Source organism: Xiphophorus maculatus, chromosome 10 (genome assembly GCF_002775205.1).
Source record: "Xiphophorus maculatus strain JP 163 A chromosome 10, X_maculatus-5.0-male, whole genome shotgun sequence".
NCBI classification, from domain to species: Eukaryota; Metazoa; Chordata; class Actinopteri; order Cyprinodontiformes; family Poeciliidae; genus Xiphophorus; species Xiphophorus maculatus.
The window spans coordinates 4,143,349-4,168,533 of NC_036452.1; the positions used below are offsets into that span (position 1 = coordinate 4,143,349).

Sequence of the window (25,185 nt, forward strand, 5' to 3'; positions counted from 1 at the left end):
GAATGTGTAAACAAACTCTAATGCAGACAAAAAAAAGGTAATTCTGGTCCACTTACAAACTTCGGTCTCAGTTTGGTTGAAATGAACTCTGGTGTGGTTTGAATTCATACGCTCCAAAAGCAGGAAGTGAACTGCAGCGTAGAGCATTCTGGGTAAATACAATCAAAACAAACAAGCGAGTCTAGCACTAGAGAGAAATGAGATGTTGGTGTTTTCATAAACAGAAATTCTACAACCACCAAAATTTGATGCTATGCCATTTTTGTTTACGCTTTGCAAAGAAGGAGGTCTTCATGTCGTTTCCTTCAGTGGTTTTTGGTGCAGCGCCGCCACAGGCGAGGAGGGGAACAGGTTCTTCAAAGGGTTTGGTTTGTCTGACATGGCGCAGTGTGAAAGCTACAGAAGCCAAGAGCGGACATTTTCTGTATGTACGTTTTGAGATGGCTTTTCTCCAAATAACGAGATAATCTGGAGAAAAGTTTGTTTTCTTGAGATCACAAGATGATGTTTGTTCAACCTGATTCCATTCTTCAAGTTTGAACAAGTTTGTTCGAAAACAATGTTTAGCTTGTTATCTTGAGAAAACTATTTGGAAATTAAATAACTATGTCAAGACATTAACTCTTTTCCAGAAAACCACAGGAAAAATCAACTGGTTTTCTTCAGAAAACAAAGGAGAAATTAACTACCGTATTTTCCGGACTATAGAGCGCACCTCACTATAAGCCGCACCGGGCTATAAACCGCTGATATCTCCGTAGCTCTCAGTTTTCCGTCGCAGAGAGCTGCGTCCTTAATAAATCTGCTACTAAGGACGCAGTCCTGCGTCTCCAACACCGAACCATGGATTCATTCACGCCGAGCTTAATACGTGCAGTGGCTCTATTTCCCTCCTGCACTGCCAGATCGAGAGCCCTTAACTTAAAAGCTGCATCATATAAACTTCTTCGTGTGGTTTCCATGATGAGCGGGTCTGAGTTTGAAAACATTTCTCCGTCGTGCCCGCTGCTAGCATGTGCTTGTTTTAAATAAAAATTAGCACTTTCTTCTTTGATTTCCCATTTTGACTTCCAGTGATTCACTTCCTGCTAAAGAGCCCCCTGGTGGTTGAAGAAAAATCCACAGAAAAGCAGCACCGGGCTATAAGCCGCATGGTTCAAAGCGTGGGGGAAAAAGTAGCGGCTTATAGTCCGAAAAATACGGTCGTTATCTTGAGAAAACCATTGGGAAAAGGTATATAGGGAAAAAATCCACTCTTGGCTTCCGTAGAAGCAAACCGCAGCAGCAATTTTTGTCCCCAATCGAACCGAATCAACCGGACCATCAGGTGTGAAAATATCCTAAAGCATCCCAGGTCAGAGCTTCACCCAGCAGGACACTGGAAGGTCTTAATCCAGGCCAAGTCCTCCATGGTTCCCCAGTGCAGGTAGACGATGGAGCAGACCACCATGACATGCATGATCTGGTGGCTGTTCCCCCAGTTGTCGAACAGGCCGGGGCTGAAACGCTCGGGGATCTGGATCACGTTGACCAGCCCGCCCAGCACAGCCAGGGCGTCCATGATGACGAAGAGCCGCAGCGAGTCGGGGCTTCCCACGCCGTTGCCGTAAACCCGGAACAGGAAGAGGCTGATGCGGAACAAGGCCTGCCAGACAAACGCCCGCAGGCGCAGGAAGTTTGTGTGGGCCGTGGTGGCGCAGTAGATCCCGTAGGCTGACAGGAGGATGTAGGCCAACATGGCGGCCTGCTGGACGGCCGGGTAGCACAGGAGGGTGATGTAAATGATGGGAAGAGCTCCTGGACGAAGACCGATATGACATATATCAGATTCTTCTTTTACACCACTAATAAAACAAACATTTTTACTTATCAACCTAATTTTATTAGTTGAAAAATATATGGATAAAATCAAAAGATCAAAGCAATTAAGAAAATTAAAATTTTTTTTGGTTTATATGTATACTTTTCAATCTGTTTGTGTTTGCTGTATTTATTTAGTTCTATAGATTTTATTGTTTTGTCAATCCCTTTTACTATCAACAAAGATAATAAAAAAGACAGGATTTTAGCAGTAGACATTATGCAAATTCACATTTTCCATGTTTTTAATGCTTCCATTTGATTCTCAACTGCTTCTAAAAAAAAACTGCTTCTAAGAAACTGCCCAAGTCCTTTAAAAAATAAATAAATACATAAAAAAACACCCAGCCGTTTTGTCTAGGAAATAAGCCCTTAAAAAACCACTCCCAGGAAGCCAGTTCCATGGTTACCTAGCAACCCCAGCCAGTCACCTAGCAACCCAAGCAAAGCTCCAGGGCGTGGCCAGCAGTAACTGCTTACTTGGATTTAAAGCGACAAGAGGCCCTTTTAAGTTCAACAAATTATATATCTAAAATAAACAAAATTATTATAACACATATAATAATTAAAATAGATTGTGAAGTCTTGGTAGCCAAAATTGTATTTCAAAAAATAATTCAACTTTGACAGAAAAAACATTCAAAAAGTGACAAGTAGCCCAAACTAGCTACTTGGCACTGGCTGTCAAATGTTTGGGTAAAAATCTTAAACAGCTGCTGTCTAAATGGAAATTATAGCATTCATTTTAATTTATCGTCTGATTAATTGGTTTATTGTTTATTGTGACAGGTACACCTGCTGACTGTGCGTTGCTGTGTGTTGAAAAACAAAGTTAACACACATTAAATGAACTTTCCTTCAGGATTCTTACCCAGAGTGTTAACGAGGCAGACCCCAACCATGTCCAGGGAGAGCAGAGTGTCGTACACATGCTCACCGCCGATGTGGTTCATGAACAAATGGTAGAGCACTGAGCCAATGGTGGGGCAGAGGCAGGCCAGGTAGTGGGCGACACAGATCCAGGTGCTGTCCACCTCCATCCAGGGGATACTGTACGGCAGCAGCACCAGCAACAGGAGGAAGGGGATGGCTGGGGGGTGGAATGGAGAAAACCTGGGTAAAAATCCTAAACATCCTGTAATTTAGGAAGATACTGCCAGAGTTGGGAAATTAGCTGCATTTACTTGAGTAAAGTTATTATGAAGTATCTATAATACTTCATAATAGTATTATGAAGTAATATAGATACTTCATACCATTGTATTATACCATAATACAACGGTATTAGGACCGTTGTTGAAAGAAAAAGTTAATTTCTGGCTAAAAAAAGACATTTTGAGATTAATTTCAGAAATCTTCTAGAGAAAACAGGAACATTTCAGAGTTTGAAAAGTAAAAAAATAAATACATTTTTGGAAATGTTCAAGTTTTGAGACCCAGAAATTTCGAAAAGTTTTCTTTAAAAAAATGTTGAGAATGATCTCAAAATTTCTGTGTATTTTTCTAGCCAATTTTCAATTATTTTTTACTATGCTGTACCTTTAACTTTTACTTTAGTAACTTTATTACGTATCTACCATGGAGTATTAGAACCATTGTTTATATAACAAAAGGAAGAGGAAATTTCTGCCCAAAAAAATTAAATTTGGAGATCAATTTCAGAAATCTCCTTAAAAATTCAAAAAATTTTCATTATTTGAAACTCAGGAATTTCCATGTTTTTTCTAAAACAAATTTTTTTGATTAATTTTTGACTTTTCAAAATGTGAATGATTTTGTTATTATGCTGATTATATGAATTATTTTCAATTTTTCATCAGCTACTTGAGATGCCTTTTTTCCTAATTCATTTTACTCTTGTAATGTCTTTTTACTTTTACTTCAGTAAACATTTGTTGAAGTAGTGCTAGTATTACTTGAGTAAAATCTTTGAGTACTGTTGACTTTTTATAGTGACATTTAATCACAATGGTGACACAGAAATGTCCTCTGATGAAGCTGAAAATCAGGAAATAAACAAAGTACTTCCTCTTTATCTTTTAATAATACAAGAATAATACAACGTGGCAGCGGCTCCAACACATGGGGCACTTTAATGCTAATACCTCTTCACTTCCTCTCAGTAATAGTGTTACTGTTAATGACCCTAAGGCCAGGTTGGAAATGAGACAAAAAGAAAAAAAACAACTACTTTTACCCCCCAAAATGTAAAATTTTACCAGTAAAAAGTGAAAAACTAACCAAACAGGTAATATTCTGTCTCAGTCTGCAGGTGACTGATGTTCCCCAGTAGGAGTCACCTTTAAGGACCCAGTTAACCATCGGATATTTCCAACTCTGGGCATCCTGGGGCAGATTAGAGCTAATACCCCATATCCTCATTACACTTCCCTCAGGGATGCGTGTAACCGGCGTAAGTGAAAGTACAGACCATGTGCTGAGCTGAGCTCTTCCTCCGTAGTACATCCCAATTAGCTAAAGCAGTTTCCCCACTTATTCTGATGCTTTTACAGTTTCTTCAGCTTTGGTCCATATTCCTATGGAAGACCATTAATGCCACATTGATGGAGAGAAATTTTTTTTATATCTCATAATTATGATGTTGCTAATCTCTAATGAGAAACTCAAAAATACTTTTTTTGATCCCAAAGGGAAAGTAAATTCAAAATTATGAGACAGTACCACACGTAGGTCCAAAGTGACAACACTGGCACGGCTTCCTTTAGACGGGCTCTTTATTAAATGCCGTGAAAACTATAGAAATAAAACACAAAGCTTTAGACATAGATACATTTACAGACAGACAGGTGACACGTGCTTTAACAAAAGTTACCTCGTGGCCGCCTGCCACTTCGGAGGTCTTTAACAGAGTAATTTTTTGTCGTCCACTCTAAATTAAAATATTAAGTAATTAAAACACCATAACCAATAAATGTACAAAATATTACAAACATAACTACAAAATACCTTGACAGCTACAGGACACGAGGCAGTTACACGTAGCTCTGCTCCTTCTCGGTTTATTCAAGTCTCGCAGCTTTTCACATGCACACAAATCTCGCAATAACTTTCAACAAAAAATAATTTGACACAAAATAAAATACAATCCTTTTACACAAATCTTAAAACGTGAACCAAACAACTTAAAATACATTATCCTAACTGTTAGAAATAAACATACATTTTTTCATGACATAAATCATTTTAGTGACACTTACACCACATACTTTTGAGATTACCTCATAATTATGGATTAGTGTTTCATAACTCTGCAATACTAAGTCAAATGACTTAGTATATCAAAATTATGACTTAATATTTCATTATTATTGGGATAGCCAAGTCATAATTATGATGGCTATCTCAAAATTATGAGATACCTTTTCATAATTATGTTTTAGTATTTCATAATTTTGTGACATTAAGTCATAATTCTGAGATAATCTCTTCCTCATCATCACCTTTATTAAAGACACAGGTAGGTTCATATAAATATATATAATAAAAATATTTTAAAATTAATATTAAATATAATTATGATACAAGTTTTATTTTATGGGACTGGCAGAAATAGTCTTCTATACATTCTTAAACAGAAAAGTTTGGGTTTTTTTTTGTTAATTTGAGGAACCTACCATGAGTGAAATGTTCCCCAGCCTGTATCTCAATTATTATTAAATATTATGAGATAGAAGTTGGGTTTTTTTCATCAGAGTGGCAGAAATGTTCTTCCATAGATTTCTAAATAGAAATACTGAGGTTTTTTTTTATTAACTTGAGGAACCTGCTATGAGTGAAGATGTTCCTCATGTTGTATCTCATAATTATTTATAAATATGAGACAGAAGTTGTTTCTTTTTTCCATCATAGTGGCAGACATGGTCTTCCATAGTTTTCTAAGTAGTTTTTTAACATCTTACCATGACTATAGATGTTCCCCAGCTCGTTGTGCATGTAGAAGAGGCTCCTGAGGCAGTCTGGCGTGGTGGAAACGGGCCGGTATCCCGTCAGGACGTACTTGTTGAACTGCAGGTGCGGCGGCGTCTTCGTGAAGTCCAAGAGCCGCGGACCCCGGTGAAGCGCCATCATGAGTCCGCACGGCAGCTAATCTACCACTTCCTCTACGGTTACATCCCAACGCTCAGGCCGCTCAGCCACGGCTCCCACATGAGCTGCAGAAAACCCCGGGCGCTCTGAGATCCATCGCCGGACAGGTGCAAGTCCAAGCATGCAACCTGTTGAGCTGTAAGTGGCACGGCTCGAGCCGAGCCAATCAGCAGGCGGCTTTTACTCCTAATCTGGGGTAATCCCTGCAAAAGAACATGTGCACTGATGCAGCTTCTCCTTGTCATTGTTAATAACTAACTCGCGCTTTAACTTCACGGAAGTTCCTTTAAAGAGAAACGGTGAAGCTACACTGCAAAAACTCAAAATATTACTAAGTACTTTTTAGAAAGACAGATTATTTAATCTAAAAGTGAAATAATCTGTCAGTGTAATTTGTACTTTTTATCAATATTAAGGAATTATTGACTCAACAAGCTCCTTTATCTTTGCTGGAAAGTTACTTTTAAATTAGTTTTTTCTTATTTCAAATGTGCTAAGACATTTTAACTAGAAACTAGACCAGAAATATGTGTAAGATTTGTGTTTTTGCAGTGCAGCTGTACTGTTTGTCTTCACCACACTGCAAAACCACAAAATCTCCCAGTATTTTAGTTCCCCAGCTCGTTGTGCATGTAGAATAGGCTAGTGAAAATATACTAGTACACAAGACAAAGCTGACTTTAACTTTTCATAAAGATATGAGCTTTTTTTAAGTGAAGAATTTGTAAATATTCATAAAAAAGTACTAAATCCCATATATTTATATAAAAAAAACCATCTACTAGTGGAGTAAGTACTTTTAAAAAAAAAAATCAATATTTACAAATTACTGGCTTAAAACAAGCTCCTATTTATTGCTGAAGAGTTACTTTTAAGTTAGTTTAGTCTTATTTCAAGGTGCTAAGATATTTGATCTAGAAACTAGACAAAAAATACTTGGTAAGATTTTATGTTTTTGCAGTGTGGTGAAGAGGAATAGTACAGTTACACTGCAAAAACAAAGTGTTAAGTAAATATTGATAAAAAGCACTAGTTTAACTCAAAAAAGACATTTTTTATATATTATAAATTAAGATACATCTGCCAATGGACTCAGTGCTTTATCAATATTTACTAATTATTGATTTAAAACCAACTTCTATCTTTCTGAAAGAAGTTTGAAGTTGAAACTAGACCAAAAATACTCGGTAAGATTTTGTGTTTTGACCAAAATTTAAACAAAAAAGAAAAAAAGTTGAGAAAGTGTAAAGCAAATGACATGAAGTTGGGATTGGGTTGTTTTAATCAAATACTGTACAATATTTATGAAACTGTTCGACTTTCTTAAATGAAACTGAATCACTGCCGCAGTATGTAGAGGAAAGATTGAACAATAACAGCTTTATTAAACATGAATGGGGAAACAGTACAAATAAAGCAACTACATAAATAAGCTGCTGGAAATATACACAGTAAAACAGAACCAGAACATAATGGTGGAAGATTTCATCTGCATATAATCAGAGAATAAAATAAAATAGACAATAAAAACTGGTTCCAGGTCAGTTCCCCTTCTACCATCTCTTCCCTGAACAATGGTGTATGGTTTTATTCTTGGCTCTGATAAGAATTTCCTTCAATTATGCAGATAAAAATAATGATTAAATATACTTTATAATTTAACTAAATTGTTTTTATTAGTTTTGTGGATGAATAAATTCAGATAATTAAGTGTCTGTGTTGTTCACTTCATATGTTGGGATAGTAACTCACTCAAGAGGGATTTTGATACAAAAATTATCAAAATAAAAAATGGTTAAAATAAAGAGACAACCAAAACAGTTAGATGGCAATATTACCCCATGAAAATAACCCAAAAATTGTATTTCTTACAGAAAAGTGTGTCATATTTTTGTTTTAAAGTAAAGATGGAAAGCCCATGTTTCGACTGTTTAACCTTTAGCATTTTACACACGTTCTGGTGCGTTTATCCAAAATAAAACAATGTAAATCTTAATATCTCACAAACAAGATATTAACATAAATGTAAAAGCCTGACAAAAACCTTACATTGTAGCAGAGACACTAATTATTCAAGATTAACTGATTTCTAAATTCATTATTGTGAGGCTAACGAATATTGCAGTTTGGCAATTTCATAAGTCAACTGGCCCATACGATGATTTTGCATAAAAATGGCCGACATCCATACAAATAATGTACAAATATGACACAAAACTGAAAACAACAAAATAGGGAACATGTTGTTTTCTCAGCTGAGTCAATCTACGAGAAAAGAAATAAAATAGTAAGGAAAAAGACTAAATAAACTCAAAAAGCTATTTGGAGTAAAATGATGCTTACCTTGGTGGTCACTGTTCCCAAAGAATCCATTCAAGTCATATTTCTTTCCTCCTAAACGTGAAAATACGCAGAAACAATAAGATACTGTATGGCTTTGCAATTATTTTCATAAAAATATTAATGATTTGGAAATATTTCGGAATTTGAAAAATGTTTTTGTAAAATGTTTTTTGAATATTTAATTAATTTGTTTCAATGTCACAAAACTAGGAAAGATGTAAATTGCTAAAACAATTTTAAAATGTTTTTTGTATATTTTTGCCTATCCTCAAATATATTTTTGTTTTAGCAGGAGAAATAAAACATTTAGAGTTACTCCAAACCCCCTTGTTTCTTTACGCAGTGCAGTATGTTTTGTGAATGTGAGTTTACAAAACATACTGTGTATTAAAACGCTGCGCATTTTAATAGGCAGCGTCATAAAATGGGTTTTTAAAAAATGCCAGACATCCATCTTTAATGTGACGATTCTGTAAAACTTAAATCTGCTGAAGCAAAAATAAAAATAAAAACATCCAATAAAATATATTGAAGATTACTTTTGTAAGAAACAGCTATTAAATGAGAATTATGTTGCAAGTTATCGATTAATAAGTAACTCTAAAGTTGGTTGCTCTTGTGAGTCGAATAACGATTAATTATTGTCAACATTTTCTTTAAAAAAGTGTTTTTATCAAGAGAGTCGATCTTTCCACAACACAAAGGACTAAATATATGCTGACTTTTAAAAAAAATAAAATCAAACATATAAATATATTTTTAAAACACATAAAATTGAGGTTTTCTGACACTCTTTAGCTTAGACAGCCCTCAAAATTAACCGTGCAGTTTTCTGCCAGCACATCCTCGCTTTCGTAGCACATTAATACTGTTTGCTCAAGAACGGCTGAATAATCGCTATAAAAGGTGAAAATTAAGGCTCTTATCGAGTATTTATTTTTCAAAACAACTAAAGGAGTTTTGTCGGGTGTTTAAATGTCAAAACAGAACCGCATAAAGTGCATCTTGTATCCCAAACCGAACTCTTGTTTGGACTGTTATGTTATGGCTCCGCCATCTTTGATTCGCTTATGAACGGCTGCGCTTCAAGTCAGATTACCAGCAGCGCCCTCTGGTGGATGGCGGCCAAACTACAACACTAAAATAAGGTCTAAAAGCCAATCTATTGGAACTAATTTGAATAAAACAAACTATTAATCATTCCTTGTATGAATAATTTTGCAAAGCCCTGCAGCGGAGATTGTAGCAGCTCCAGGACTTGCCTTGAGGGTGGAAATGCAGCTTGAGTTGTTGCTGAATTTGTATCTGCCGCGGCAGCTGCAGGTCATCCGGATTCTCAGACAGGTGAGATTCGCCCTGCGTCTCTGTAGCAGGTGAAGAGTCCAGTAAACCCGCCGTGCCATCGGATAAATCCTGCACACCTTCATCCAGTGTGAAGGAGCCTACAAGGACTGGCGAGTCCTCCAGGGACGGACTGGAAGTGGGAAATGCAACCGCTACAGACGACAAGGTTTGTATTCAGGTTTAAACTTTACATACTTATTTATGCTTTAACAGCTCTTTGTTTCAATTATGTTGTTTGATTTACCTTCTGGCTTCACTTGTCCTTTTAAGTAGCCCACGTTCTCTAATCATCACAAAAAACAAATGAAGAGGAGTTCAATTAAAGCTGCAGTACGTAACTTTTATATTTAAAAAAAAATACATTGGTTTCAACTGTCAACATGTACTGTAAAATCTGCACAAATACTGATCTCACTGAGCTAGTATTAGAGAAAATAAATCCACTGTTTCAACCAATCAGAGGCAGGAGGAGGGCCTTAGCGCTGTCAATCAACCTCATGTACTACTAAATGTGCTATGGGCAAAAAAACAAATTACAGTTACAGGAAAACCGTTTATCCGCAGTCACTATGCTAACTAGCTTCAGTATTTACAACAGGCTAAGCTAGCTGAAGTGTATGGAGGATGATTGGCAGCGCTAAGACCCGCCTCCTGGCTCTGATTGGTTGTTTCTAGATAGCACTGCGAGCGTTGGAAAAATGAAAGAGAAGCTCAAGTTTTTTCCCCCCAGATTATCTCTTACCTTGATGTCAAAACAACAAATACATCAAAAATAAATAAACTAAAAGTTCCATCCTGCAGCATTAGCTGAGCTGCATTAGTTAATTCAGCATATATTGCAGACCTAGTCTTACCTTGGACTGCAAATACTGATGATGATTACAAGAAACACATAAAATAAATCAGAAGTTGGTTTTATTTATCCATTTATTCATTCATTTTAGTAAAAACTGCTTCCCACAGCGTAAGGTAATTCTGTCTGAGGAGGCTGACGGTCATAAATCAAACCAGTCGTTTCTGCAAAAGCCAATCATGCACCACATTTTTAATCTATTGTAGGAGTTTTAATAATGCATTCTTCATGTTTTCTACCTCCAGCTGCAGATTCAAGAGGCTGAGACTGGTGAGCTTCCTGTTTACCTGCTGGGATTGAATTAAATTAAAAGCTGCAGAGCAACAGATAATATGAAAATACCCACAACACTTTATAAAACACACCGTATTTTCCTGATTTTGCTTCTCCCAAACCAAGAATCTGTGGCGCGTAGGGAGTCTCTCCACCACCTGCAGCGAGTTCCCCATAAAGCAGATCGGAAAACAAACAAAACACCTCAAAATTAACTAAACCTGCAAAATCTTACACTGGACATGTCAGAAAAATCCAACATTTACTTTAAGTACATTTACTGAGTATGTACTCAAGTAAGTATAGGATATTGGAGCTTGTTTTAAGTCAGTAAGACCTTAATATTGACAAAGAAGTCCTTAGCAGATTAATTCACTCATAAAACATTTTTCCCATGTTATAAGTGAAATAATCTCCAGAAGAAACTAGTAATCTTTCATCAATATTAAGGATTTTTTAGTTAAAAGAAGCTCCTATATCTGGCTGAAAAGTTACTTCTAAGTTAGTTTTGTCTTATTTCAAGTGTATTAAGATATTTGCACTAAAAACTAAATGAAACCTACTTGGTAAAATCTGGTGTTTTTGCAGTGTCAAAACATGCAAGTAGCTTAATTATCAACAAGTCATATGAAAACAGAGCAAACATGCTAATGTTAGCTTAGCCCAGGAACCTGTAAACTTTACAATTTGTAAACTTTGAATTGACTAAATCAATTTTAAGGCATTTCATGCATCTTTTTGTTGTGTTTGATTGATCTCACCATATTTTGCAGCTGATTTCCCGTTATATCCAGATCCAGAAGGTGCAGGATGATACGGCGATCCAATGAGGCCTGAATGACAGAAAATTAATAGAACCTGATTATATCCAGGCACAAACATGATGTAGTTTAAAAAGAAATTTCTCAGATTCACACTACACATTTAATGACGGTGTCAGATGGTCATTCATTTTAAAATTAATAGAAAAATAAAAGTTAATGGAGTAAGTCATAAATAAAAAAAAAAAGTATATTGTTTTGAGTTGATATTTTTGTTGGCCTTAATTTGCTTAATTGGTCCAATTTGCTTAATTGGTCCAATTTGCTTAATTGGGTAACTTTTACCTGGTATATTGGCCTTAATTTGCTTATGTTTCTCCTCCAAATTATCGTGATATTTGTAGTATTTTCTCAACTTTATGTCTGTATGTATATTAGTATGTCATAGTTTTAACATTCTCCTTTTTACCATATTGGCTGGCAGAAATCGCTTCCGGAGTAAATCCAGCTGGTTGAGCTTCATAAGGAAGAGTCCCATAACCTGAAAAGATTATTAACATTTGAGTTTTAATTGTTAAAATCACAACAGACCCAAGTTTCCACCATTTTTACCTGGAATATTTCCATGATTACCCAGGCCTAAAAGCTGCCCACCGTTTAGGACGCCTCCGTAGCCTGAACAAAAAGAAGAAAAATACATTTAATAGAAATCATTTTCTGCTAAAAGGAATCAGTTTGTTTTGGTTATGTTTAATTTAAATGTAAAAATGGAAACAGAGAGTTTTATTCTAACAATAACAGTATTTTGCAGACAAATATTATCAAAAAATATGATTTGCACTTTGTTTGCTATTTCAATTGTCAGGTTTGTTTGAACTTTCATCTGAAAGGTAAGAAGTACATGGAAATTCATAATTTCAAGATTCAAAGTCACAATTATTAGACACCGGCTTCCAAACGAACAAGCCTCCTTATAGAAGTTGAAATGTTGACTTCCTACCTCATAATTTTGAATTTCTGTCAAAATTATGACAGAACTTCTCATAATTATGAGAAGATTTCAAAATTATGAGACTTTCTATCTCAAAATTGACTTTGAAAGTCATAATTCTGACTTTCTGTAATAATTATAACTTTGAAAGTCAAAATTAAGACTTTCTATGTCATAAATATAACCTTTTACATCAATCATGAGTTTAAAAGTCAACGTTATCCCTTTATTTCAATTATGACTATCAAAGTCAAAATTTGGACGTTCAAACTCAAGTATGACTTCCTGTTGGGCTTTTATTTTTTCTTCCATGGCAGTAACGGGCTTCCATACCGACGGCAGATAAAACATTTGTTTGTTTGTTTCCTTAAATGAGTAATCGTTCTTAATAATCGAGTTCCCACCGTATTTTCCAGTTGCTTTACCGTTGCCTGCAGGCAGATGCAGGTTAACTCCGTAACCTGAACAGACATGAGACAAATCACGACGCAGTAACAGAGGTGAAACCTTGCAGCTGTCGCACACATACCGTAGTTTCCCGCCCCGTTGGTTCCCAGATGGACAGGTTCCCCAAACTGCAGCCCGCCAACACCTGGAGCAGCACGGACAGACCGACACGTCTGACTGGACACATCACATGTTAGAGATGCTCTGCTGCTGCATGAAGCTCACCGTATTTGGAGTTCGATTTCTCCGCAGTCAGTCCGAGCGTCTGACCACCAGGAGGCGCTCCGTTTGGAAGAAGGCCTGCAGGCTGAGCCTCCAACTGACTTATTCCTTTATGAGTTAATGCAAAACGAATGTGAGGAACTGCTGCACCATGCACAGAAGAAGAGCAGTCATGTTGTTTTGTACCTGAAATGTGCTTTTAAAGCAATTGATCGCAATCTTCTTCTTGCTAAACTAACTTAAAATTAGTTAAAATTTCACTGTAACATCCAGCAGTTATTTCATCTGCTGGATGAAGCACATTTACATTGACTAACTGCTGTTATTAATATGCATTGTCCTAATTTCAATAAAAAAAAAAAATATCTCACCGTCAAATCCAGCAGGAGCTTCACCAAATGAAACCTGAGTGGTTCCACCTGTAAAACAGGCATCGATGGATTATTTTTATACATTTAGTGACATTTTTAGCTAAATATCTTCTCTGTTGTCACGTTGTTCATACCCGACTGTTCAGCAGCAGGCAAAATCTGACCAAGAGCTGCAAAAAGAAGAAAACTTCAAAATAAACCAAAACTGATTTTCTGCACAAAATGTTCAAATATTCTCCAACGTACATTTTCATTTAAAGACACCCATCTTAAAAAAACTGAACATGAAGACAGAGAATATGGTTCTGAACGTGTAAGGAGTCGTATTTAGCGTCAAACCTCCATATTGGTTTCCGTATCCAGCTGCAGGGTAGACGCCTTGTCCGAAACCTGCACCCAAACAGATCAGTTTACAAAAGTGCGGCGCACATTTTTAAAATCATAATTTTCCCCAAACTCCTACAAAATAAAAGCATTTATCAGGCTGAGCAATGCTTCCTCTGTAGGGATATGCAAAAACTGATGATACAAATCCATTTATAGCAATCAAAAATAAATTACATGGACAAGTCTAACTAAGGAAATTTACCTGCTCCATGTCCATTACTGAGTCCTAGAAAGTTGAATCCTCCTAAAAATTTACTTACTTAGACTGACTTTATTGTCATTTTGCATGCACAGGGTGTATACAGAAACAAATTTCGTTGCATACGGCTCAGGACAATGTTTTGAGCTTTCAATGTTGTGAGGTTACTCCAGAATAAAAATAAAATACAGTATAAAATATGAATATAAATATAAAATATAAAGTGCAGGACTGACAGTAAAAAGGAAGTTATTTAGCTATGTATATGTGCAAGGTATAAAGTGGAGACCAGATTTTGAGTGCAGTCCAGTTAAGAGTTCAGCAGTCTGATGGCAAGTGGGAAAAAGCTGTTTCTGAACCTGGTGGACCTGCACCGGATGCTGCAGAACCTCCTAATATCATTTTATTCAGATTCAGTTGAGAAACTGGTAACGGATCAACCTGCTGCACGCATGGAGAATAACTGGTTCCTTTTTCCATCAGGGTTTATTTTACTAAAGCTCAAATCACATAATAATTAAAATTTTATGATTTGTTATAAAAATACAGGTAAATAAACCAAATGAAAAACAAGATTAATTATTTTACAGCAAGAGAGGTATCTGTAGAGAAAGAACATCTAAAATGGATTATAAAAAAATAATATAAAAAGAATCAAGTAAAATTACATAAAAATAAAAATAATAAAGACAAGACAAAAAAGAAAACAATAAAAAAAGGATAAAGAAATTAGGTAAAATTACATGGAAAACAAAAAGGGAAAGACAGAATAAAGAAAAACATAATAGGAAAACAAAAATAAAGATCAGAACAAAAAATAAGAAAAGTTAAAGCATAAAAAAGCAGAAATAAGGAAACATTTGCTGGCCTCCATACCAGGTTTAGCACCGCCTCCACTCCCTAAAGAGAGAAAATATTTATTTTAAATTTTATTTAGCGTCTTCTAAACAAGTCGACAAAAAGTTTAAAGAAATCCTACTTTCAATTTGAATTAAAAGAACATCCCTCTTTAAAAAAGAAGCTTTTTAACATTTTATGTCCTAACAGCTTATGTAAAAATATGTAACAGAAGTTTTATAAGATAAAAAACTTTCAAATAGAAACGCAAATTAGTGTGAATTTTCAAATAAAAATAAACTTTTATAACCCTAGAATGGTGTAAGTCAAGGAATCCTGAGTGTTGGATCTCTGTATGAATTTCCCTTTAATATTTTACTGAATTCCTCAGTAAATCAGCATCTCACACTGATACAAATACACTAAAATGCTCACTAACAGTAAATTTACCAGATTTTAGCCTCTTCATCCATTGTCCGGTTGGTCCACAGTCTGCAAACCAAAACAAATGTTTATCATACACACATTTTAAAAATTAGGACCAAAACATTAAAAACGTTTTTCAGGTAAATAAACCAATTCTTGGTTTAACAAACCTAAAACAATACAAATATTTACAAAATTACAACCAAAACACTGACAAAGTTTTTTTTCCAATTTAAGAAAACACATTCTGGGTTTTAACCAAACTAGAAAAATGAAAAATATATTAAAAATTAGAACCCAAACACTCAGAAAGTATTTTTTTTCAAATAAACAAGTTAATTCTTTGTTTTAACTCACCTAAGAAAATAAAAAATATTTTAAAACACAAAAAATAAAGTTAAGTTTTTCAAATAAAAATATTTAAAAAATTTTGACTAAAACAAAAAAAAGTTTTGTTTTTTTTTTCAAATAAAGAAACTAATCTGTGGTTTTAGCCAACCTAAACTATAATAACATGCTACCTGCGTCCAGTTTATTCATACGACAAAACTAGATGGTGTTAAGCTCAGATTAAGGGGGAAATGGACAAATGGTCACCGGGTTTGGCTGCTTTGGCTCCTTGAATTCTCCCATTTTCTGAAAACAAAAGGACAGAAAATTCAGAATATTTTCCAAAACAATCCATTCAGAGCCTCTCTGTCATTGTTTACAAGGATTATATCCATTCAGTGAGTTAAACTGGCAATTCAACTCATGCACCAAATGCAGAAGAACAAAAAGATGTTATGATTATCTGTGAACTAAATAAATAAAAGAGAAAAACCACTTGGTTTGTTGCGACACAGAAAGTCGATTTGAGCAGGATTTTTCTAGATTATAACAGGCAGATTAGACCGACGTCATGCAGCTCAGCCAACCCTTCATTCTTTGTCCGTTTCCATTTCTGACGCATGCAGTCCGACTCCGGACTCCGTTTACCAGTTTTCCCACTAGGGGCGCTCTTGCAGCCCGTTTCCTTTGCTGCAGACGCGCTCGGTGTTGCATCAGGACGGATGTTTTCTGCCTCTGAACCAGCAGCAGCGGCTTTGGTTTTTATGGATCTGGTTCTTTCGGGGTCAGCGGTTCCGTCTTCACCAAAAACAACATCTGATTCTGCAGAGTTTTGATCAGGAACTCCAGTCGTAAAACATTACCTTTTAGATTTACACGTTTACCACAAAAAGCTTCTTTAAAAAAGTATAAATTACTATAAAAGCCTCAAACTCAGTGAGTTAACAGTCCGTGGGTAGATTGAGCTTAAAACAAAAGTATTTTTTAACTTTCATTATTCCAAATTTAAGAAGAAAACGAGACATTATGTCTTATCATGCACTGCAAACATGTAAACGTCACCACATAGTCATCAGCATATCATTTAACAATTTACATTTTTATGGGAAGTTAAAAAGTATAATTTGTTTAGCTGTTAATAAAAAGTTTGAATTAAAAAAAGTGATTTATACGAGTTAAAATGTTCAATATGCAGCTTCAGAATCTAGTCACATTAGTGCTTTCAATCTTTGAAAAGTAACAATAAAATCAATGACGGGAATGTTTTCAGTTTATAAAAGAAAACTATTATTCTCAACATTTTTTCCATTTTAACAAAAATTAGATTTTTAAAATATTAATTAAGGGAATACAAATATTTATTTAGAATAACATTTGCAATTCAATGTGTGAAAATCTTTAATCATATTTTAAACATTTTAAGAGTTTCCTATATTTTTCACGTAAATTACCTCAAAAGGCATTATTTTTTTTTATATACTATCAATAATGTTTTAAAATTTTTAATCTTAAACTTCAATATATTTTTTTAAAATAAAAAAGAATGCAAAAAATATTTAGGAATAAAAATGGGAATTTGTTTCATAAATTTTATATCTTGAATTTTTAAAAATCAGACTAAGATATTTTGAATGTAAATTGTTTTTTTAAGAAAAAAAATTAAAATATTAAAATCAGAAAATTTTAACATTTATAATCTTACATTTTTGCTATTTTTAATATACATATTTTTTCTTTAAAAATATATTTAAAACTATTAATATCTGAAACTGAACATGTAGAAATTGTTACATTTCCATATCAAGGTTTAGATATCCTTTAAAGGGATTATTTTTATTTGAAAGATGTAAAAAAAAATCTATATTATATACATTTATATATGTATTACAAAAAAATATATGTATATTTTATATAAATTAAAAATCCAGGAGAAAAGGATTATTGAGAGGGGAAAAATAATCACTTTATTCCCAAAAAACTGCAAAATAAAAATTATCCACCCAAATACTCCAGTGTTAAAGAAGACATTAATGATTAAATAAATTAAATTAAAGGTGCTTGCCTGGAGAAAGAACCGCTCCAGGTTCTGTTTCATATTTGGTTCTTTTTTGACCCAAAGTTGCCGGTTCGAGTCCGTGCTGAGGCTCTGGGTATCTCTGTAAAGCTGGAGCCGACTCTGGACCGGAGCCCAGGTGCAGCCGGTTCTGTTTGTACGTTTTATCTTGTGACGCAGGTGAAGCCAGGTTCTGGTGCTTCTCGTTTGGCCCCAGGTAGTGAAAGCCAGCGGTGGGACTGGAAGCAGCAGCCTGTTGCTGAGTCGGCAGGACTCCGCCTTTCAGGCCGTTTCCACCCGATGAAGCTGCTCCTCTTGCAGCTTGACCTTTTCCAGTCACCGACCCGAAACCTGGAAACCAGAAATAAGCGATAGAGCCACTTTACTGATGACATTTTATGTGAATAAGAGGTGAGATGTTGGCCTTCCCGCCGTCAAATCTAATTAAATTGGTGTCAAACGTTTGTTGTGTTTGTGCAGCAACAATTTTAAAAGATTACAAAATGTTTCAAGAGGTGATGAAAGGTCAATCAGCCGCCACACACTCTTCAAATCAAACTAAATTTATGTCAATCAACTCTATGTTTGTGCTGCTTTTGTTTTGAATATATTAATAAAAGTTTAAAGGTCAACAAGGCCCCTCCCGCATTACCCAAATCAAAACAGATTGGCATCAAATGTTTGCTGTGTTTGTGCAGCAACAATTTTCATTTGTGCTGCTTTTGTTCTGGAAAACATTTAAGCATTTATTAATATCTTTAAAACAATAGTGGCACAAACAAAACATTTTGCTGCATAAACAATTGACACCAATTTTGTTCCATACAAAGACAGTGGTGGGAATGCAGTAGAATAATTTTAGCCGTCTAATGACTCCATTTTTTTTTTGCTTGTCATGGATTATGTACAAAATTTAAACCAGAAAACAACAATTTCAGTCAGAAAAATATTTTTACAAATTCTGTAGTTTCTGCATACTGTACTTATCTCAGTGGGATTTACCTGAATTACCTCATTTGCTATTGGATAAAGAAGACGTACCCTCAGGTTGGTGTTGGTAACCCCCCAGCGCAGCAACACGTCCAGCTCCATGGCCTGATGGAAGAAATTAACACGCAGTAAGGTTAAAAAAATTATTATTATTGTCAAAAATTATTTTACAAAAACAAAAAAAAGAGGTAAACTGTGAAGATCCTAAGGGGGCATTGCTTCCCTTTTAGAATGAGATGATTTTCACTTTAAATCTAGTAGCAGTAAAACCTGGTGACTAATTCTTCTAGAGTTCCACAGGGGTTGCTAGGTGACGGCTGGGCTTGGCTGAGGTTGCTAGGCAACGGTGCAGTGCCTGTCCACTATGACTTACTGTTTGGGTTTTTTTTGAAACAGCTCATTTTCCAGACAACAAAAAACATTAATTTATTGCCAAAAAAAACTGGAAATTATTTTTTATTTTTGCTATTAAAAAAATAGCAAAAATAATTGCAATTTATTTATTTTTTGTAATTATTTGCAAAAAAAAAAAGCTAATAATTTTTGTTGGGTGTTATTTTTTTAAGCACCTAGAATGTTTTTAGAACCAATTAAGACCCAACTGAAAGTGTAAAAATGTTCAAAAAATGTATTTTTGGTGGTAATTACCTTTCATTTGAGGACCAAATCCTTTCAAAGCTGCATAACCTTGGGTTAAATACACACAGTTAATAAATGTACGACACTGTAAAACATGAATGTTTAGGTTTCAATTGGATTAAAACAAAATCTGGTACCTTCACGGTTGGATCCAAACCCATTGGGAGTTGCTCCATTTGCATACCCTAAAGATCAAACGCATAAATAAAGCAACACCCAAAATAGTTTTAACTTTTATTAAAAGTTTGAAACTTAAGTTACCTATTTGGGGTCCTAAAGCAGCTCCTCTGGTACTTCCATATCCTTCAATTATCAAATGAAATCAAATTACAGTATGATTGATTTAAAAAAACAACTTTGCTCAATAATTAATAGATATGTTATCAATTAATCTCTAAGCACTTTATAAATCATTAATAACTGTTTATTATACATTAATTAAGAGTGAGAAGGCCTATCTATTATATTTAGAGTTGTTATATTTAGCATTTCAGGCTACTTTGTAAGCACAATAGGCATTTGTAAATGTAATTTTTTAGCACATAGTCTCCTTCTCATCCTTATTTAATGCATAATAAACAGATTGTGATTTATAAAGCGTTTATAAATGAATTATTAACATATCTCTAAACTATTTATTAGCCATCTATAAGTGTTGTAAAGTGGTAACAAACAATCTATTTGCACATAAACCTTATTTTGGTAAGATTTGGTAATATAATCTAAAACAGGAAAAGTCTATTATGTTCTAATGTCAGGAATTAAATTTATAGTTTGTGAAAATATCTTAATTCAAGTTGATATTATTGTGATATATAAGGAATGTTGTTACTGTTGGGTAACAAAATCCTTTAAAAAAGAAAAATATAAATAATCATGAGTGAAACACATGAAAAATGAGTCAAATAAAAATTATGAAAGAAATTCTTAATTTACAGCTGTACTGCTTCTTTGTATAAATAAAACTGCATATATTTCACTGTGGCTGAATAATCACCTGCTTTCGCAGCCTTGGCAGCTCCAGTTCTTGACTTTCCAAACCCTAAATAGTTACAAACCAACAATAAGTGTTATTAAATTCACCTCGTATATCTAATAATACTAGTAAATAAAGTAACTGACCATTTGGTGATCTGACTCCAGCACGACCTTTTGCAAGATAACGATTAAAGTGTTGAAAATGCGTCACTGTTTGTAATCGTTTTGCTATATACTTAAGTATAAATGATATTTACCATTGGATTGTGAACCTTGTCCATTGGATACACCAGCTGAAGCACTGTAACCTAAAATATTAACATTTTTAAACTGTGCTGTTCAGAAAAACATGGAAACAGTTGAAAAAAACAGTTTTTGCTCAACAGAATCAACAACCTTTCATTGGTCCCTTTACGCCATTTCCATACAGAGATCCCAGACTCAAACCAGCTCCACCATAACCTCCAATGAAACCTTTAAACATGTTTTAGACACAAAAAGTACCTTAGTGAATGATTTATACTCCTTGTTTTTCACATATTGTTATGGATTTTATTGGGATTTCATTGGGATTCTAGTTGATGGATCAATATGCACCTTTAGTTGGATGAGTTCTGTAGCTATTACCACCATACACTGCAAAAAGAAACAAACATTTTAATAAGCATGTTATTTTGGTTGACTCAGCACTTAGTAATTAACTATTCACCATTCCCTTGGTCTCTGGCAGGATGGGGGCCTCTGAATTGCCCCATTCCCACAGCTGGGCAGAGGAACAAACATATGTAAAGGTTTAGTCAAAGAGTTTTGAGTTCTTGGACAAAGAATTAGACAACATTACCTGGAATATAATGAGGGCGGCCATATCCCTTCAGGTGGTTCCCTCCATGTCCCTGGCCTGTGAAACAAGGGTCAAACATAGCAGACAAAATGAACGAGGGCTGCAACTGAGCTATAGATTAATCAATTATTCTGATGATTAATCGGATAAACAAACTGGCACATTCTCCAGATTTTTCATGTAAGCCTTTTTTTAAACATTGGAAATACATCAAAACATGTAAAGAATTCCTTTCATAAATAAGAAAAAACATTTTACTTCCTAAAAGGCAAAAACTCAGAACTCCTTTAGTGTAGGCTTCATCATTTGTAGCAAAAGGTACAAATAGTCTAAAAAGATAATCCTAATATCAACATGTGAAAAAGTGAAGTGTAGGGCTGATCTGGTGATTACTTTTAGATTAACTAATTAATGACTGGATAACAATAGGTGCTTTTTTTTTATCTATTTTTTACAGAGATTGGACCTGGTAAAGCTAAAACTGGCACAAAGGTGTTTTTTTTTTTTTTTTTATCTTAAATGCAAATTCAATGTTATTTGTTTTTTTTTTAGCTATGGCTCAATTACTCCACTGAATGCGTTGTTCTTTCAGAAAATTACCTTTTTTGAGTCTGAATTTGAATCAGTTAATAGTTAATTGATTGTTACATTAATTAACGATTATCTCAAGAATCAATTAATCACGATTAATCATTTCAGCTCCACAAAAACATGTTTATGACTACATTTTATGTATTTTTCTTACCATTTGGCCTTCCTTCATTGCTACTCGACGCTCCACCTGTAAGTCTTTGACCTGAGGAATGATTGGTGTATTTAACAATATTTATATTTAACTTCCAAACTATTTTAAACTTTTGTAATACAAACACACTCAATACTGTAAAGGTTATATTTATACTCAGTGCTAACTAAAATACCATTGCCTTTAGAGCCTGGCCCTCCATATCCAACCTGAAACAGTCGCGTTCTTCAATGTAAGAGGACATTTTGGTGCTTTTTATTATTACAAAAACATTTAAATACAATCAAATACATATTTTATACCATTGCCTTTATCTCCTTGCTCACCATACACTGCAGCATGAGCATCATAACCTGTTAAAACAAATATTTCCAACTCTATAAAAATGCCAACCAACCACATCCAAACTCTAACCAAGAAGAGAAAACTGGGAGTTGAAACAAATATTAATTTCAGCCAAAACTGCCAGAAAAATATAAAAAAGAAAAGAAAAAAAATACCAGGTTTAAAAACGGTAAATTTATTCAGAATAATTAAACCAAATGTAACCTCAATCATAAAAGGTAGATTTACCGTTTACCAACCCAACCTAAACATTTACATGGATGGTTTATGCTTTTGCTCATTAACCTGGAAGCTGAGCTAAGGGGTGGGACGTGCGTTTCAAGAAAACAACAATCCAAAATACATCAAATAAATTAGGAAAAAGGTTTCTATGGAGTTTCTCCGTCTCCTGACCTCCATGTCATTGAACGTTTCTGTTTGTATCATGATTTAAAAAGAGCAAACGCAAGTAAATATGAGTGGAAGAAAGAAATGTGTTTTCTATTCTCAGAAAAAGAGGCAAAAAAATTGTGCCAGAATTATGTCTACTCTTAATAAATCTTGGATTATGCATCAACACAAGTTGAAATACCGTTGCCTTTGGTTGCTTGTCCTAAATATCGACCAGCTGGAGCCTGGAAGCCTGCAACAGGAGTAACAACTAATTAAAAAGAGGTACATTAATGCCTCTGTGTGTGAATTTAATAAGTTATACAACCTTTGATTTGTTGTAGAGTGGTTGGTCCAGATATAACTCCATACCCTGCAACAAAAAACACAATGATTTTAATGTCTGAATACAGTCAAAACAATAAAAAAGCTGAAATATGTATTCAACAACATTTCCTCTTATAGTAGAAACAAATGAAACAGAGAATAACACAAAATATTTGTTCCTTGGTAAGGAAATAAACTACCACAAGACAAACGGCTTTACTGTTTGGAATGACAAGTTTAATCTGCAGCATTCACAGAAGTAAAACTAATTTCGGTAAAGTTGTCCTAAAACAAGTCTTGAGTTATCTCAACTGACCCGATTAAAAAGAAAAAATCCCACAGAAATCTTAGGAAGTACTTTTCCAAAAGTATTTTTGCTTGAAATATTTGTCTCTGCTGATACTTTCAACCTTGTTGAAAAGTTTTAAAGTGTTAAAGTATATTTGGGCTTTAGCCCAAATATACTTTAACACTTTTCTTACTCATATTTAGTTATTTATAATTAAAGTGTTTGCCGTACCGTTGCCTATACTTCCAAATCCACTTTGTGAAGCAGCTGCAGCACCATTACCTAAAACAGACAACTACTCATCACTCATGTATGTTATAAACACTAGAATTCACTTTTAAGACCCAACATCTAACCAACTGTCTTTCCAAAAATACCCTTACCTTTAGATGCTTGTCTGCCATATCCACCAGCTTGAGCACCAAAACCTGAGATAGAAACAAAACATTTAAATCAATGTTTTTCTGTTAAAATGCGACTTTGTTAAAGCGAGTGGCACCACCTTTCATTTTTTGTAGATTTGCTGGTCCAGCTCCATATCCTGCAGAAACAATAAGAGAATATTGAAAACTAAACTAACTATTTCCACAAGAAAGAAACACAATCTGTATTTACCATTAGCGGCTCCGGTTCTTCCTCCTGGATGGAAACAAATCCAAATAAAACAAAAAAGCAGTGCTTCTCATTTGAATTATAAAATATCAACATCATTTAATCTAGTTTAGTCATTTCCATGAAAGATTCAAGAGTTTCTTTAGCAAACCACAAAACTGCCGAAACACTGAATTTCTTTAAATCAAGGCTGAAAACCCACCTGTTAGTAAGTAAAACATTGATCAACAGATGTAATGTTTATTTCTTGTTTCATAACTTGTGATTGTATAATGTTTTTATGATGTAAAGAACTTTCAACCGCTGAAATGTGTATAAAAATACATTTGAATTTGATTTAAAGAAGTTAGCACAGCAGGTTTGTTTCACTAAGGTCGTATTTTTCCATTTTAGGAGACAAAACAGCCTTATTTGTTAAAAGTAATGGATAAAGTTGTCATAACTAGTCAGTCCAAGTCTTGGTTCGAACTTTCAAATCGTTTGGTGGATATCAATAATTAATTAGATTTTTGTTTTAAACATCTGAAATACTGCTAAACTACAGGTGTGGCCTTTCCCATGTTATCCAGTTTTCTCTTCGCTCAGTAGCAGAATCTTAAACTGCTACTGCTACCAGTTACGCAACAGGTTGTTGCTAGGTAACCGAAGAATGAGTGAGTTGCTAGGCAACCAAAGAGCGAGCGAGCGAGTCGATTTCTCCAAATTTGCTTACAAAATGAACAGAAATAAACTTACCATTTATTCCTACTCCTTTGTTCATCCCAGCTCCATAACCTTTTAATTGAAAAAAATATATGCGGTGAGACAATTGATGCTAAAATTAGCAAGGGAAATAAATTACAATTATTATTTTTTTGTCTATACTTTGATTTTTCAGGTTTAAACTTCAAATAAAATATGAGCATTTCAACCTGCAGTGTTATTTAGTTTTCACACTGACCCATTCCTAATGACCGGCCAACGCCTTATCCAAAACAAAATGTCTTAAATAAGTGAAAAATATGAGTTTGAAGCTGAATCAAGTGGTTTTGCTTTACCTTTCGACGGGATCAGGAATGATGCAGCCCTGCCGCCGTTCTGAAGTACATTTCCTGGAAGAGTTAGGAATCATAATTAACTGAAAAGAAGCTGCGATCTGTTCCAAAACAAATCAAAAGAAGAGATGATCTATTTTAACATCAAAGAATCTGAAGGGATCACCATTAGGTCGAGGTCCTTGTCCCGTAGAAGGTCCATAAGAAGAACT

At 34.6% G+C, this 25,185-nt stretch overlaps 2 protein-coding genes across 2 annotated transcripts; both read right to left on the reverse strand.

The window, feature by feature from the left end:
- Nucleotides 1-1,185: 1,185 nt before the first annotated feature.
- On the reverse strand, nucleotides 1,186-6,198 carry LOC102234816 (progestin and adipoQ receptor family member 4). The gene is made up of 3 exons (XM_005810625.2): nucleotides 5,781-6,198; nucleotides 2,732-2,950; nucleotides 1,186-1,797 (listed from the first exon to the last, which is right to left on the reverse strand). Exons 1-3 carry the CDS (start codon nucleotides 5,947-5,949, stop codon nucleotides 1,364-1,366), a joined length of 822 nt encoding a protein of 273 aa, XP_005810682.2. The 5' UTR covers nucleotides 5,950-6,198; the 3' UTR covers nucleotides 1,186-1,363.
- Nucleotides 6,199-7,863: 1,665 nt separating this feature from the next.
- Nucleotides 7,864-25,185, reverse strand: LOC106699994 (fibroin heavy chain-like). The gene is made up of 41 exons (XM_023341192.1): nucleotides 25,140-25,185; nucleotides 24,977-25,030; nucleotides 24,675-24,713; nucleotides 23,943-23,966; nucleotides 23,830-23,868; nucleotides 23,711-23,755; nucleotides 23,559-23,609; nucleotides 23,040-23,084; nucleotides 22,914-22,964; nucleotides 21,998-22,048; nucleotides 21,253-21,309; nucleotides 21,121-21,174; nucleotides 21,009-21,047; nucleotides 20,808-20,885; nucleotides 20,669-20,719; nucleotides 20,556-20,582; nucleotides 20,431-20,475; nucleotides 19,695-19,736; nucleotides 19,571-19,618; nucleotides 19,443-19,481; nucleotides 18,846-18,899; nucleotides 17,814-18,155; nucleotides 16,370-16,573; nucleotides 16,019-16,057; nucleotides 15,446-15,487; nucleotides 15,035-15,058; nucleotides 13,912-13,962; nucleotides 13,707-13,742; nucleotides 13,573-13,620; nucleotides 13,205-13,309; nucleotides 13,062-13,124; nucleotides 12,937-12,993; nucleotides 12,154-12,216; nucleotides 12,011-12,082; nucleotides 11,542-11,613; nucleotides 10,873-10,938; nucleotides 10,747-10,794; nucleotides 9,899-9,937; nucleotides 9,573-9,806; nucleotides 8,311-8,361; nucleotides 7,864-8,232 (listed from the first exon to the last, which is right to left on the reverse strand). The coding sequence occupies exons 3-41, from the start codon at nucleotides 24,697-24,699 to the stop codon at nucleotides 8,228-8,230; spliced, it is 2,526 nt and encodes an 841-aa protein (XP_023196960.1). The 5' UTR covers nucleotides 24,700-24,713; nucleotides 24,977-25,030; nucleotides 25,140-25,185; the 3' UTR covers nucleotides 7,864-8,227.